Source organism: Delphinus delphis, chromosome 1 (genome assembly GCF_949987515.2).
Source record: "Delphinus delphis chromosome 1, mDelDel1.2, whole genome shotgun sequence".
Taxonomy (NCBI): domain Eukaryota; kingdom Metazoa; phylum Chordata; class Mammalia; order Artiodactyla; family Delphinidae; genus Delphinus; species Delphinus delphis.
The window spans coordinates 56647533-56660396 of NC_082683.1; the positions used below are offsets into that span (position 1 = coordinate 56647533).

The following is a 12864-nucleotide window of genomic DNA, read 5'->3' on the forward strand; positions in this document are numbered from 1 at the left end:
AATTTTAGTAGCTCTGGTTGTTCCCAACAGTGGACTTCCAACTTCCTCTCTACCCTCGATATCAGAAGATGTATTGAAAACAAGGAAGAGTTTTATTATAACCTGAGAATGAAGAAATGTTGGCTCTACCCCTCTCTTGGTATCCTGTTGCCTAGAAAACCTCCCTTTGGCTCCAATACATCATCAGGCCCTGTACTATGAACCTACTCCTGGTCTGCTAGACTTCTTGGCTTTCTTTTTTTGAAACCCTGCCTTAGCTACCCTGACTTGGATCAAATTTTCATAGACCATCCTCTTAGCTATCTTACTGGTTAATAGCATAGCTGACATTTTCATGATCTGGGGTTTTATTTATGTCTGCTCCAGTTTGCAAGCTCTTGAGTCCTGAAATTCTGCTTTGCATTTTTGAGGCTCCACATTTGCTTATAGTGGTAGTCGGGCTAAAAATTATCAAGGAGGCATAGCTCTACTTCTCTCTGTCAGAAGGGAAGTGAAAAGAAGATGAAGGCTTTTGTCAGTTGGTGGTAATTGATTTTGCTTTTGTTTTATTTGGAAAAGCTCTCTGCAGTTCTACTTGTTTTGGTCATTTAGGACATTTGTTGGCATTGGGAGTTTTGATAGCTTATCCTGGTTTTGACCAATGCTAGGACGGGTAATGACCTCACTGGTGGGCACAGCACTGTTTAAAGATGGAAACATTTTTTTGCATTTTCAAAAACTTTAAATTCATGGAACATGCTTAGACTATCCAGGGGTAATGTGCATTTCCAGTATCCTTTTGCACACCCATTTGCCTGTGAGAAGACTAGAGACTTTCTGACGGGTCACTAATGAGATGGACTCCAACTCCTGCTGTAGATAGCCCAGAAGGGTCAGTTTCACTGACCAAATGCTACCCATCCACCAAGATGAAAGGGCACAGTGCCGTCCCTGCCTCAGTCCCTGTCCATTGCAATCACTGCTCCTGGCTCCATTCTGTAATTGAGTCAGAATGATTTAGCTAGATCTGCGTTTATTGATGCAATGGGTATGTTTTTCTTGGCCAGGGCTAGTACATTACTTGTGTTCTTGACAGGATGAGCTGCCACTGAATTTTTCCCTGCTGTATTTTAACACATTTAAGGTCTAGTTGCACCACATTGATTTGCATCTGTCTTACCAATTGCGTGGGAGCGTCCCTGATAATATCTCAAGATTTATCAGTATTATTTTTTAAACACTTTAAAATCAGTATAATTTAATTTCAGTACGTTCATTTTATTTTGCTTGTTCATTTTGCTTTATTTTGCTAATTAAAAATACTCCTTTACTAATAATCTTTTTTTGTATGTTTGAAGCATTAAGGTAAGGTCATTGTTGAATGCTGCATAGTAAAATAGTAAAATTTCTAACTTTGAAAGGTCATAGATTGCTTTTCAAAAAAAGGCTTTTCAGGGCCCTTGATAAATCCTAAAATAGGAGAACTTTGCCAAAATAAACAAACAAAAACATGAACCCCTGGGCAAGACTGGATTCTCTTTTTTTTTAAGTAAAATAAATGTATTGAGTTAAAATGAGTAAAAAATGAGCTTTTTGGTAAAGGTAATGAAGAAGGAGGAGATACTGGTAAGAAATAATTCAGGAGAGATTTTTCTTCTTTGAACGCTTTTCAAATCTAACTACATGAGCCAGGACTGCACTTTCCCAAGGACTCTGGTTTTGCCCGAGGGAACATTAATTATGGGGCAGTGTAGAAATTTTTAAGGCCCATTTCTTCACTTACAGCTTATTTGCTCTCAAAGCTTCCTGCAGTACCAAGATAGAGCATTACGTAAAGGGCCACTGTCTTTAAGTGTATAGCTGTTTGTTATTTTTGTGTTGCCAGATCCAAGATAGCATGGTAAGGAAACCTATCTGAAGAGCCCTTTGCTCCATACACAGCACTCCCACCTATGTTATCTCATTTGATGCTCACCAAGAGGAACGTATTAGTATATCTCCATATTCAATGTGAAACCAAGCTACAAGCTGTGTTCAAGACTCTCAGCCACTAAATCATGATGCTTAGAATCAAATCTGTTCTCTTTACTTCAAAGTCAAATGACTTAAAAATAGTAATTAAAAGGAAAACCAAAAGATTAGTATGATGTATGTTTACATTTTTATAAAAGAACAACAGCAGGAAAAACTAATATTTTTTATCAGGATGTTACCTTTGAAATGTGGTGGTTAATGATTGGAAGAGAGCAAAATGGACTTTTTTGCTGGTAATATTCTCGTTTCCTACCTGAGTGCTTGTTAAACAAGTATGGTCATTTTGTACACTATTTTGTGTATATTTTGCACACCAATAAAAGTTTTAAAAATAATAATAATTAAGAGGAAATCCACAGGGTAATTTATTATATTCTTCTATGCCTTGCCAACAAAACATATACTCATAGAATTTTAAAGCTAGAGCTCGACCTTCTTATTTTTCAGACCTCAGCTTAGATGTTTTCTCTTTGGAGAGGTCTTCTCTAATTATCCTAAGTCAGTAGCTTATTTGTTTTACAATTTGCTGTCACAATTTATGATTTTTGATGTTTTTTGTTGTTTTTGTTGTAGAACTTGGTTTTTACTAATCTCCTCCCTTTGACTGTAAGGTTATTGGTGACATGAATTGTGTCTACCTTGTTCATTATTGTAGTTCTGGCATTTAGAATAGCTCTAGGCATTCAAATAAATATTTGTTGGATCACGTGCATGATGGCTCGGAAACTTAATTTGTTGAGGACCAACTATATTGTTAGTGGCAAATCTATTAGAACCCAAGAATCCTGTTTCCTGTTGCACTGTACTGTGCTACACATAGGTGCTGCCCATGACCAATTCTAGTTTTTCTAATTGTTAGCTTTGATGAGAAATTCCCATCTGGTTCACAGTGGCTCTTCAAAGTACCCTCAGAAGCAGCAAAAGCTTGCACCAGAGCCTTCCCCAAATGCAATCAGATAACACAGAACAAAGTCTTGGGGACAAATGTTCTTTCCTCGTGAGCAGAAATATGAAGCACATTTTTGGTTGGTTGTTTGGTTCAACATCGGGGTATTCAGCTTACCTTTCTCTTGAAAAGTCTGCATCCTGTGGACAAGAATCTAAGCTCTACAGAGACTGACAATAGCCACTGCACACTCAGCTGGGAATGCTCTGTGAATACATGTTGTGTCTAAAGCTCAGCCATTTGCCGTATCTGTTGTGTCTGGGGCATAGGAGCTTAGTCATTATGCCATTGTTTGGTTGTATTTTTCATTCCTGACATATTGCTGGTACTCCTCTCATCCCCACCTTGGCCACATATTCAATTAATTCAGAGATGCTGCTGGATTGACCTGAACTGTGGAAATCTGAGTAAAATGCATGCTTGGTACAGTTGTCCTTATGTCAGGAAATCTGTGGCCATTCATGGCTTCTGGTTAACTCATAAAGAGTTCTGAAGTCTCTAAATTTGAGGAAATTGGCTAAGTCATGAAATCATGAAAGGCTAGATTTGAAACAGCTCGACATCTCCAAAATAAACTTTTTAAAGGTATGGCTTTAACACAAGGCCATTTTGAGTTATGGCTTTATCTGACAGGTTTCATCTATCTTTCTGGCAATTCTGGTTTACACTCCTTAGACTGATGAATAGTCTAAATGTCAACCAGCGAGCCAGAACTTCTATGAGTAACTCATGTGTCACGTAATCTATATGACATAGCACTGCATCACACCTGCAGCAGCATATCAGGGAAATTCTGTAGTTAATTTCTTGTCAACAATGAAAAGAAAAGAGTTTAGGTGCTAAAGAGCCAACCAAAACCTCCACCCAGATGCAAACCAAGTGAAAAAGGTGCCAAGAGCTCAGATTGTTTGAAAATTCAGAGAAAAACTCAGTTTTAAGTACAAATTCTACAACAGTCTCAGACACCTCACCAACAACTGTATATATATTGTTTCTAACCTTCCGATTTTAAAGATAGAAAAACTTAGTCTCCAAGAAACTCAACGACGTGCCAAGTTTCTCAGTCTAAGTTACAAGATAGGATTTTATTTTCAGACCCAGTTGTATACTCAGCTGATCCTATGTCATGTTATTATGATGTTGGGTCTGCTGTTAGAGTCTTATTTATGCTGTTAGACCCCACTGGTAAGGCCATCCTGTAGTCAGAACCCCTTCTACTTCATGTATAACCTATGCATCTAACTCTGAATCTACTTTTATAAGTAGTTTCATGCACCCAACAAACCTGTACATCTGGGGGTATGCTGTTCTGCAAAGCATCCATCCATCTCTTCTAAACTTTGGTAGCTAATAATAGGAAAAACAAAATGCAAAACAAGTATAACTGTCTTTTTTGAGGCTAAAATTACTTAAGACTACTGCATTCATCCTTTATGATTTAAAAATATGTTCAAATCTCTAACCTATGGTAGATTCTTCTCAATTTGCAAGGACGTATTCTAGCGTAGGGATTACCAAAATACCAACAGATAACATATATTTATCCAGGGAAGAAAAGGATATTTCTATGTAACCCAGGGATTTTCTTTATTTATTTGATGGTCCCTAGAGTTGATCTTGAACATTTCCAGACTAAGCGGCTGTCCCAACCCTGGGAAACTGCTAATCCAGAAGCAGCGGTTCCCAGGGGACGTTTTGAAGCATCCCGTTGTCTTTTATCTCAAAGGGTATGTGAAAGTTGCTAGCTGAAATCAATATAATTAATATTAAACACAAGGTATGCTGCATATTGTGTTTAAAAGGGGTATAGTAGTAATCTCAAAAATCAGCTATGGTAGATTTTTATGGCTGCAAAAATAGTGGAAATTTTAATAAGGCAATATTTAATGCAAGATTTTAAGCAACCCAGGAGATGTTATAGGATAAAATTGCAAATCAGTTCTTAAAGAAAATCATGAGCAATTTTTATGGGGTTATGAAAAGAACGTAGAATGTTTGGGGGATGATTTTCCTGTTCTGTGGCATTGCTTTCAAGTTAAATATGAAGGCCTTGAAGCATAGGTCGTGTTTTCCGCTGGTCGGGAGTGGACACTAAACTGAAAGGACCGTGGGTCTGATCCATGGTAAGATTTCTAATTTTAAAAATGTAACAAGTTGTAGAACCTCTGGCTATGTAATCATTCAAAAGAAACCTTAGTCTTCTGCTTTGGAATCGCATTAACGTCCCATGGCCCTGGAACTGGCTTTAGAAGCTTGAGGTTAAATATTAGCCATCGTGCACAGAAGAAGCTGTAGAAGGCTTAAATGGAAAAACAAAAAGAGTAACTAAATAGCTTACCTTGATTCCTTGATTTTTCTCATTGCTACTGTGATTTTTGTCATCTGTAGAAAAATAAAGCCTCTGCTGTGTGTAATTATCAGGCCAGCATCCTCAGTCTGTCATAGTACCTTTTTGGGGGTCTGTCACTATTAACAACCATATTAAAAGGGAAAAGTCAGGTACATAAAATGAAACTGTTAAGCTTCAGTAACAGTTGCAGGTGTTTTTCATCAGAAGGAAAGACTTCTGTCAAAAAGAACAAGTTTGAATATTTTAAATTATCTAAAAATATACAGTACCTCTAAACCTTACACATTATGAGTGTATGACTTTGAAATCCAGTCTCTTTAAGGGATATTTAGGACATGTGATATCTGGGACATGTTTATACTAAAAAGAAACATTTGTTGTTTATCTGAAATTTAAATTTAACTGGGTATCCTGAATTTTTATTTACTAAATCTAGAAACCCTACGTATGTGAAAACATATATATACTCACACACTATATTTATAAATCATAACTTATACATATATATACATATATATGTATATATAGTTAAAATGCATAATGAAAATATAAGTCTTTGGGTATAAATATAGTGTCTTTTGTCTATTAAACTGTGTCATTGCAGCAACTCTCAGTGTTAGGGGAATGTTAGTTCATGAGAAATTTCTCTAAATATTTTTATGGGGATTACTTTGGGTCTAGGAAAAGTCCGTGTTTTTTAGCATCCCAATAATGTGTGCCATATCTCCTCTTGAAAAGTTTCCAGAAATTCTGAGAAAAAGAGACAGCAGCAAAGAGCATAGCTAGACGGTTGGGTAAAAAGAAACAACTATGGTAATAATTTTGAGAACTGTTCAAGACCTAGTATCAAGTTGTAGAGCAGTTATATTCAAAGTTATATTTAAATTCTTTTGATTTTTTTTTCAGTTCTCTGTATGAAAGCACTAATGGTTTGTCCCTACCTTGACTTTTAAAATGTCTCTTGAACAGATACTAGTCCTCTAACCAGCAAATGGAATTTACTCTCTTTTAGCTTCATCATAAATGCCAATGTTTTGTTACAGAATTATGGTAGAGATGTCCATGATTGTTTTTCATTGCATATCTATTGTGGATTATTATATCACTGGACAGTTAAGAAGAGAATCACTCAATTCTACTACGTTTAGATGCATTTCTTTCTGATCTGGCGCATGGACAGTTAGAACGAGCACCTTGGAGCACCAGGGGTTTGCTCCAGTAATAGAGCAGAACTTTTCTGCTAGAATGCCCCATCATGGAACTATATAGTGTCCAGTTAAGTGGATATTAATGGACAATGGCAAGTTATTCCTTTCTTAACCCCATTACCAACTCAGTTCAATTTCATTTGCCTCTCAAATAAGACAAATATGTCATTAAAGAAATTGGACATCAAGTTTCAAATAGATGGTAGAGTTCATAGGGAAAGACAAAAAGGAGACAAGAGATGAGATGCATTGTCGGATAACCTGAAATGTTAAGAATTGTGGGACTTGTGAGTGTGATAAAGGGGTTTAGAAAAAGTACAGTATATTCCCATTGTTGTTGTTTAAATCAGATTTTGCAAAGGAAAGTGTAGGTGTTTAGGAATTCGAGTCCTTCTCTTCTTTGGGTCTTCGTTCCTTCATATGTAAACTTAGGTATACGGAAGAAGCAATGTTTTTCAAAATGAGAAAGAACCTGATAAATTTGCCATTTTACAACTACAGAAACTGGGCCCCAAGAAGTTAATTCATTTTACCCAAGGTCACACATCAGGTGAGTGCCAGAACTAAGAGACGAGCTTGCTTACTTCCATTTCTCACTAAACTGGGCCGGCCACTGCAGTTTCAACCTCCTTCTACCACTACTAGCATTCTGTGATTCCAGGCAGAATTTTCAGCCCCTTCACTTTTTCTCATGCCCGGGAATTCTTATTAAGTTATGACTAACCAAGTGTAAAATATGAGTCAAAATGTAGTCCCTAATAAAGTCATTGTGACTTTAATGACTTTGGCGGTTGTTTCGTTCTGCAAAAACAGGAAGATCTCACACAATAAGGCGCCTGTCTCACAGATGGGCTTCTGCGCAGACGGCCACCCACAAGGGTGACTCCTGAGGTTGTCTTCCTCTCAGGGGCACCTTTTTTTTCATCTGCAGGTTTCATCTACTTACTTTATCTTAAGGTTATCAATGAGAGGAAAGTGCCTGCTTTTTCTAGCCTTTGATAGGCTGAAGAGTATTTTTGATCACTGAAGATTCACTCTTAAGTGATTTCCAGGTCAGCTCCTAACAAGCCCAGATTAGTCTTAAAAGTAGGTCTGTTATGTGCTCGATACTAGTCCCTTGTATTATTACTCTTCTAGATGGTTTTATTCTTAGAAAGACAGAATCACCAAGTTTTAGAACCAGGATGAATTTCCGAGATCATTCTAGTCCAGCCTTCCTGTGTGATTGATTTAACAAGAACTTTTCAGGGGAGTTTCTAGCTTTACTGTGGATCTTTGCCCAAAGCCCGAACTAGTCCTCTGATGAGAAATATAGAAAAATGATGACGTGTTCCATCCCTTCAGGAGAAATTGGCTCGGAAGAAAATATTCTCTGTACGTAGTAGCATTGAAGCCAAAGAAAAATTGAAGCCATAAAACAAAATGTTTGTATTCAATTTCAGCTTTTGCTATTCTATATATTTTAAGTAACTTCCCACTATTAAAGGTAGCCTATTCAAAAAAATTCGCATATGCTTTTATACAGAAGATATATGCTAGGCAAACAATATCGAATTATTTAAGTAGAGAATGATATCTTTTTCCCTTTTCAGAAAATAACTAACTTCTGGCCGTGTTCATGAATCTAGTGTTGGGCGTAAGTTTAAGGAAGCACTGGAGGAATTTGTATTACTAAGGGTTCATTCACAAACTTTGCTTGTCTGTGTTGAAAAGGGGCTTTGGCCATTTCCTCTGGGGACATTATTTCTAGGTAAGCTCTAACAGGGTTTTCTTGTGAAGGCAGCTTCTTAACAGAAAAATAGGATATGTGTACCTTAGGTTGTAGAGACACATTTGTCTTTGAAATAGTGTGCTCCTGTTTGTGGATTTCTCTACTGCATTTGAGAAAGTAAATAATGTTTATTCCCTTTCAATCCCGTAACTCCTGGGGCCACAGTTAACCTCAGGAGCTGTTTAATTTTCTTATCTCGACTGAATACCCAACTCGATAAGAAGACAGGGAGACTCCAAGGGTCTTAGAATATAAAACTCTGGAGGGATGATAGCCACTTCTCTTCCTTTGTTGGTGACCTATTCTTTTGGACTGAAGCATTTCCGATTTGGGTTGTTTTTCTCTGTAGTGTTAAGAGAGTTTTGTTTTCTGGGAAATTTTGCTTGCCGGTAAATAATATGTCCAGATGGTAGGAGGCTGCCACAAAATTTATCATAGAATCTTGACAGGTTTGGGCTGAGATCCTAAAATCATGCATCACTCTCATTTTGTATATGAGAGCTAAGGTGACTTCACCAGACTGTTACCTGTTATCGAGAGCTGAGAATGAAAGTCTAGATTCGTCTACTACATTGTAACTACCTCTGGCTCAACAGAAACAACTCCCATATGGGAATCAGACGCTGAAAACCCCACTAAGCCAAGCTTCCCCACTGTCTCCGTAGCCTTAACCTCAAACACAAGCTATTCCGTTCCTTGACGTGTCTCATCACACAGGCCAGCACTAATCATACTAATTGGACTCTGCATTACTAGAATGTAAAAGATACACCCTGTCTGCTCCTCCAAGGCCATGTCTGCCTTGCTTAGTTTGTACAGAGCCCAATATAAGTGGGCCCTTCATAAATGCTTTATGATGAGAGCAGTGATTGCCTTAGTCAATGTGGTTGGACCCTCCCTTATGGAGGAGGAAAAACCAAAGGCTGTTGCTAAGCAACATTTAAAGGACTGGGTCAGTTTCTGACACTGAGTGACCTCCATCTGCTTACTTCATCATGTTGTGTGTTTTATGGTTGCCTTAAAATGACTTTGGGTTTTGGTGGCATTGTCATGCCGTTAGCAAAAGGCTCATAGGAGAACTAATTTAGGCATGAGAAGGAGAGAGGTAGTTTTCAGCTGTTAACTACTTACATGAGTTCACTAACCCATCTGTGAGCTCTGCAGGAAAGGTGAGGAGTTTGGTTTATTCTCAGCCCTGTGGCTTAGAGCCACCTCCCTGTGCCCACGTTGGGACTGATTGACAATGTATACCAACAGGATCCTGTGGCAATGGGAGGTGATAGAAAAAAAGTAAGAAGGAAAGTCTTTCCTAGTCTTTTATGATTGAATTTCTAGCTGCTCCTATATTCTGAGCTGAAAGGTCAATACAGCTAATAAAGAGTTAGCCCCAGCCTCAGCAGACAGTAACTGTTGTGGTTAACGAACATGACCTAATATATCTGACTATTTCTATTAGCATGAAAGCTTATTAAAAGCATGAAAAGTGTTTTTGTTTGTTTGGGGGAGTTTTTTGTTTTCTTTTTTTTTACTGCTATATCCTTAATGCATTGCTTGGCACATTTTGGGGTTCAGTAAATATTTACCAAATACATGAGATGAAATGGCATTATTCAACTAGTACGAACCTGATTGACTCCAAAATCTTCCTAAGTATTTCCAAGAGACCAAAGGAACCAAAATGAGGATGATTGCTTGAATGTTACATTTGGCTAAGTCTAGTGCAGAGACATAATTTAAAAAACCATCTGTCTCTATGCTTTCTACAAGACATTTTTTTGCAATGCTCCGAGTAAAGTTTGCTTCTTTGCCAAAATTCAGCTGATCCATCAGAGCACAGAAACCTGTCTTTTTCAGCTTCTGAGTCTTTAGTGTAAGTGCCTGTCTTTTGAGAACTGAAAATGAGAGGCTATTATGACAGCAGTTTTGTCTTAAAAAAATAAAGAACTTAGAACTTACATGATTCACCTGGAGTTCAAATTGCAGAGCAGCTCGATAAGTAAAACACACTAGCTGAATGATTAATTCAGAGATTTCTGGTGACTGTTACTAACATATTATATCATGGGAAGACCCACACGTACACCAGCAGGGTTCGCCAGAAAGAGGGTGACTGTGCATGCCTCTTTGAGGACAATGCATAGAGCAGTGAGCTAAAGGACGGCAATACTGACTTGCATTGGCTTCACCTCAAAAGGCCTAGTCTCCTGGGCACAGGCAGTGGCATGAGGGAGCCTGGATGCTTGAAGTGAAGCCATTGTCTGTGCAGGATGCTGATTTGAAAGGGGAGTGCCTCACAGGAAAGAGAGCCAATTGCGTGCGGAGACTGTTGCCATGGTGCTTCGCTATTTCTTTAACGTGCTGTACTTGAACTCCTGGGAGTCCAGGGGTGGGGTAACGGAGGAGGGAGAAGGAGGGGAGTGGGATGGGCCTGGGTAGGGAATCCCACTGCAGGGCTCTAGTCTCAGACTTTCTTCTTGCTTGTGATCTTTCTAAAGCTGACAAGGTGAAAGAGAGAAAGAGAGAGAGAGAGAGAGACTATAGGAAAGACTTCCTCAGCATGCTCCAGATTGTAAAAACAAAATAAAAATTAACTTAATTCTTAAATATTTCTAGCATGAATTAGAAGATGTAACACTGAAATACCAAAACAGCACAGTCTTTCATAACCCCGAATAATTCTCCATTCATGCAGCAAACGATAGCTTGTATTTCCTAACTCACTCCAGATCCTAGATGGAAAGGTTAAATGTGTTTAATTCATTTGTCGAATGCAGTCTCATGTGCATATTAATGAGCTGATGGAGGGCAGAAAATTATATTCTGCATACGAAGTACTTTTAAAACAAAATCCATTAATTCTATTCCCATTCGTTTCATTGTGAAAGAAGTCTAAATGCACTGGCACGCCGTTGGTGTGCAGAAAATCTCCCCAAAAGCTAGCTTAAAAAGTATTCTTGTATACTGAAAGCCTAGTTTGAAAAGAGCCACAGTTCTCGCTTTTTCAATGTTTTTTTTTTTTAATGTTCGGAAAGTAAATTAATCAAACACACCATCACTTCGGAACCCTTAGAGCGGCTGAGCTCTGTACGGAGGCTGCGTCTGCAGTGTCCTGGTCTCCGCAGTGGAGAGAGGGTGAAGAACACCTAGATGAAATGGGGGAGGGTACCGACTTCGGATTGCTTTAAATATTCATGGGGCTTCCTCCATTTTAATCTTCTCCTTTTAAAAAGATGGCTGTGTTTCCTAGTCTGGCATCCCCTCGGGAAAGAAGAATTGCTCCTTCCTTGCAGAGTTCAGCTGAGCAGGACTAATCTAGAGTGGAAACCCCTTCGGCCACCAGGACTATTCATAATTCATAAGTGCTGCAAACCAGCCAGCTGAATGCATTTGGACAGGCTTTTGCACCTTCGTGCACGTCCTGATTTCATTACTCTCTCTGCCAGGGAAGAAGCAGGGAACATAGGCTTCTTGCAAGAATGGAGTGCGAAGATGGGCTTTGTTTGGATTAGAAAATGCCCTAAATTTCGGAGGCTTTGTCTATCATAAGTTCTGATTATTTTACCACTGAATCTGCAAGGCTTTCCCGATCCTTTGGGGACTGCTCTCTCAGAACTGTGAATTCTTTCAAAGGGATTTTTGTGGATTGTGGCAAGGAGTGCATTCCAAAATGCCTGAGGCAAACTATTTGTTATCTGTATCTTGGGGTTACATCAAGGTGGGTTAATTTGATTCCATTATGTGTCTTTGATAGAATGTGAAACATTTACATGTGTATGTTTTCTGTGAAGTAGAAAACCTCTGTAATGATTTAATTGTGTTATCACTTAGCCCACTGAGGCTGCTTATGGTGAAATAGGGGCATGTTATATTACATTGTATTTAAATAGACTGTGTTGTATTTTAACCCTATTCTTTTTACACGTGTCTATTTTTAAAGGATGCTTATCTTTTCTTTTGTTTTCCCTTAAACTTTTCACATTTAATCACCTCTCACTGTATAGGTTATTAACTCAAATTATATCTTAGCGTTAATTTCCAATAAACGTATTTTAAAATGTGGTTACATTTTTAAGTGAAATGATCTTGACCTCTGTTAAAATTCCTTTTCCTATGTTTGCATCTTCAAAAGAAATCAGATGTTAATTCTAAGAAATCTTAAGAAAACCTTTTTTCCCTAAAGTGACGTTGGAATAATTTCACATTATTGTATTTTGTAGAAACGGTATCATTTATCTAATGATGTCTGCTCACTCGGTCTCTTGGTTCTTAATAAAGTTGGAAACATCTAAAATGATAATTTGCTATTTTTTAGGTGGTTAATACGTTTTTTTTCTTTATAAACAGTTCAAAAGAATGCTGAACCGGGAGCTGACACACCTTTCAGAAATGAGCCGATCGGGGAACCAGGTGTCTGAATACATTTCAAATACTTTCTTAGGTAAGATATTCACTGGAAAACTTATTCCATAACTGAGATTTTTTTTTTAATATTAATTTCTGCAACCTGTCAGGAACATCACTATATGAGTTTGGAATGGGGTTAAGTGACAGAAAAACAAATCCATTTAAAATAAGA

General features: G+C 38.0%; 1 protein-coding gene across 3 annotated transcripts in view; it reads left to right on the forward strand.

Annotated features, from left to right (window-relative positions):
• The window catches only part of PDE4B (phosphodiesterase 4B), a 481867-nt gene that overhangs the window by 451441 nt on the left and 17562 nt on the right, over positions 1 to 12864 (forward strand). For 2 of the 3 annotated variants that reach the window (XM_060023415.1, XM_060023425.1), the window contains one exon: positions 12633 to 12726. In XM_060023415.1, coding sequence (XP_059879398.1) covers positions 12633 to 12726 — 94 coding nt within the window. Of the gene's footprint in view, positions 1 to 11322; positions 12004 to 12632; positions 12727 to 12864 lie in introns of those variants that run through there. The other variant, XM_060023406.1, reaches the window with a different exon arrangement.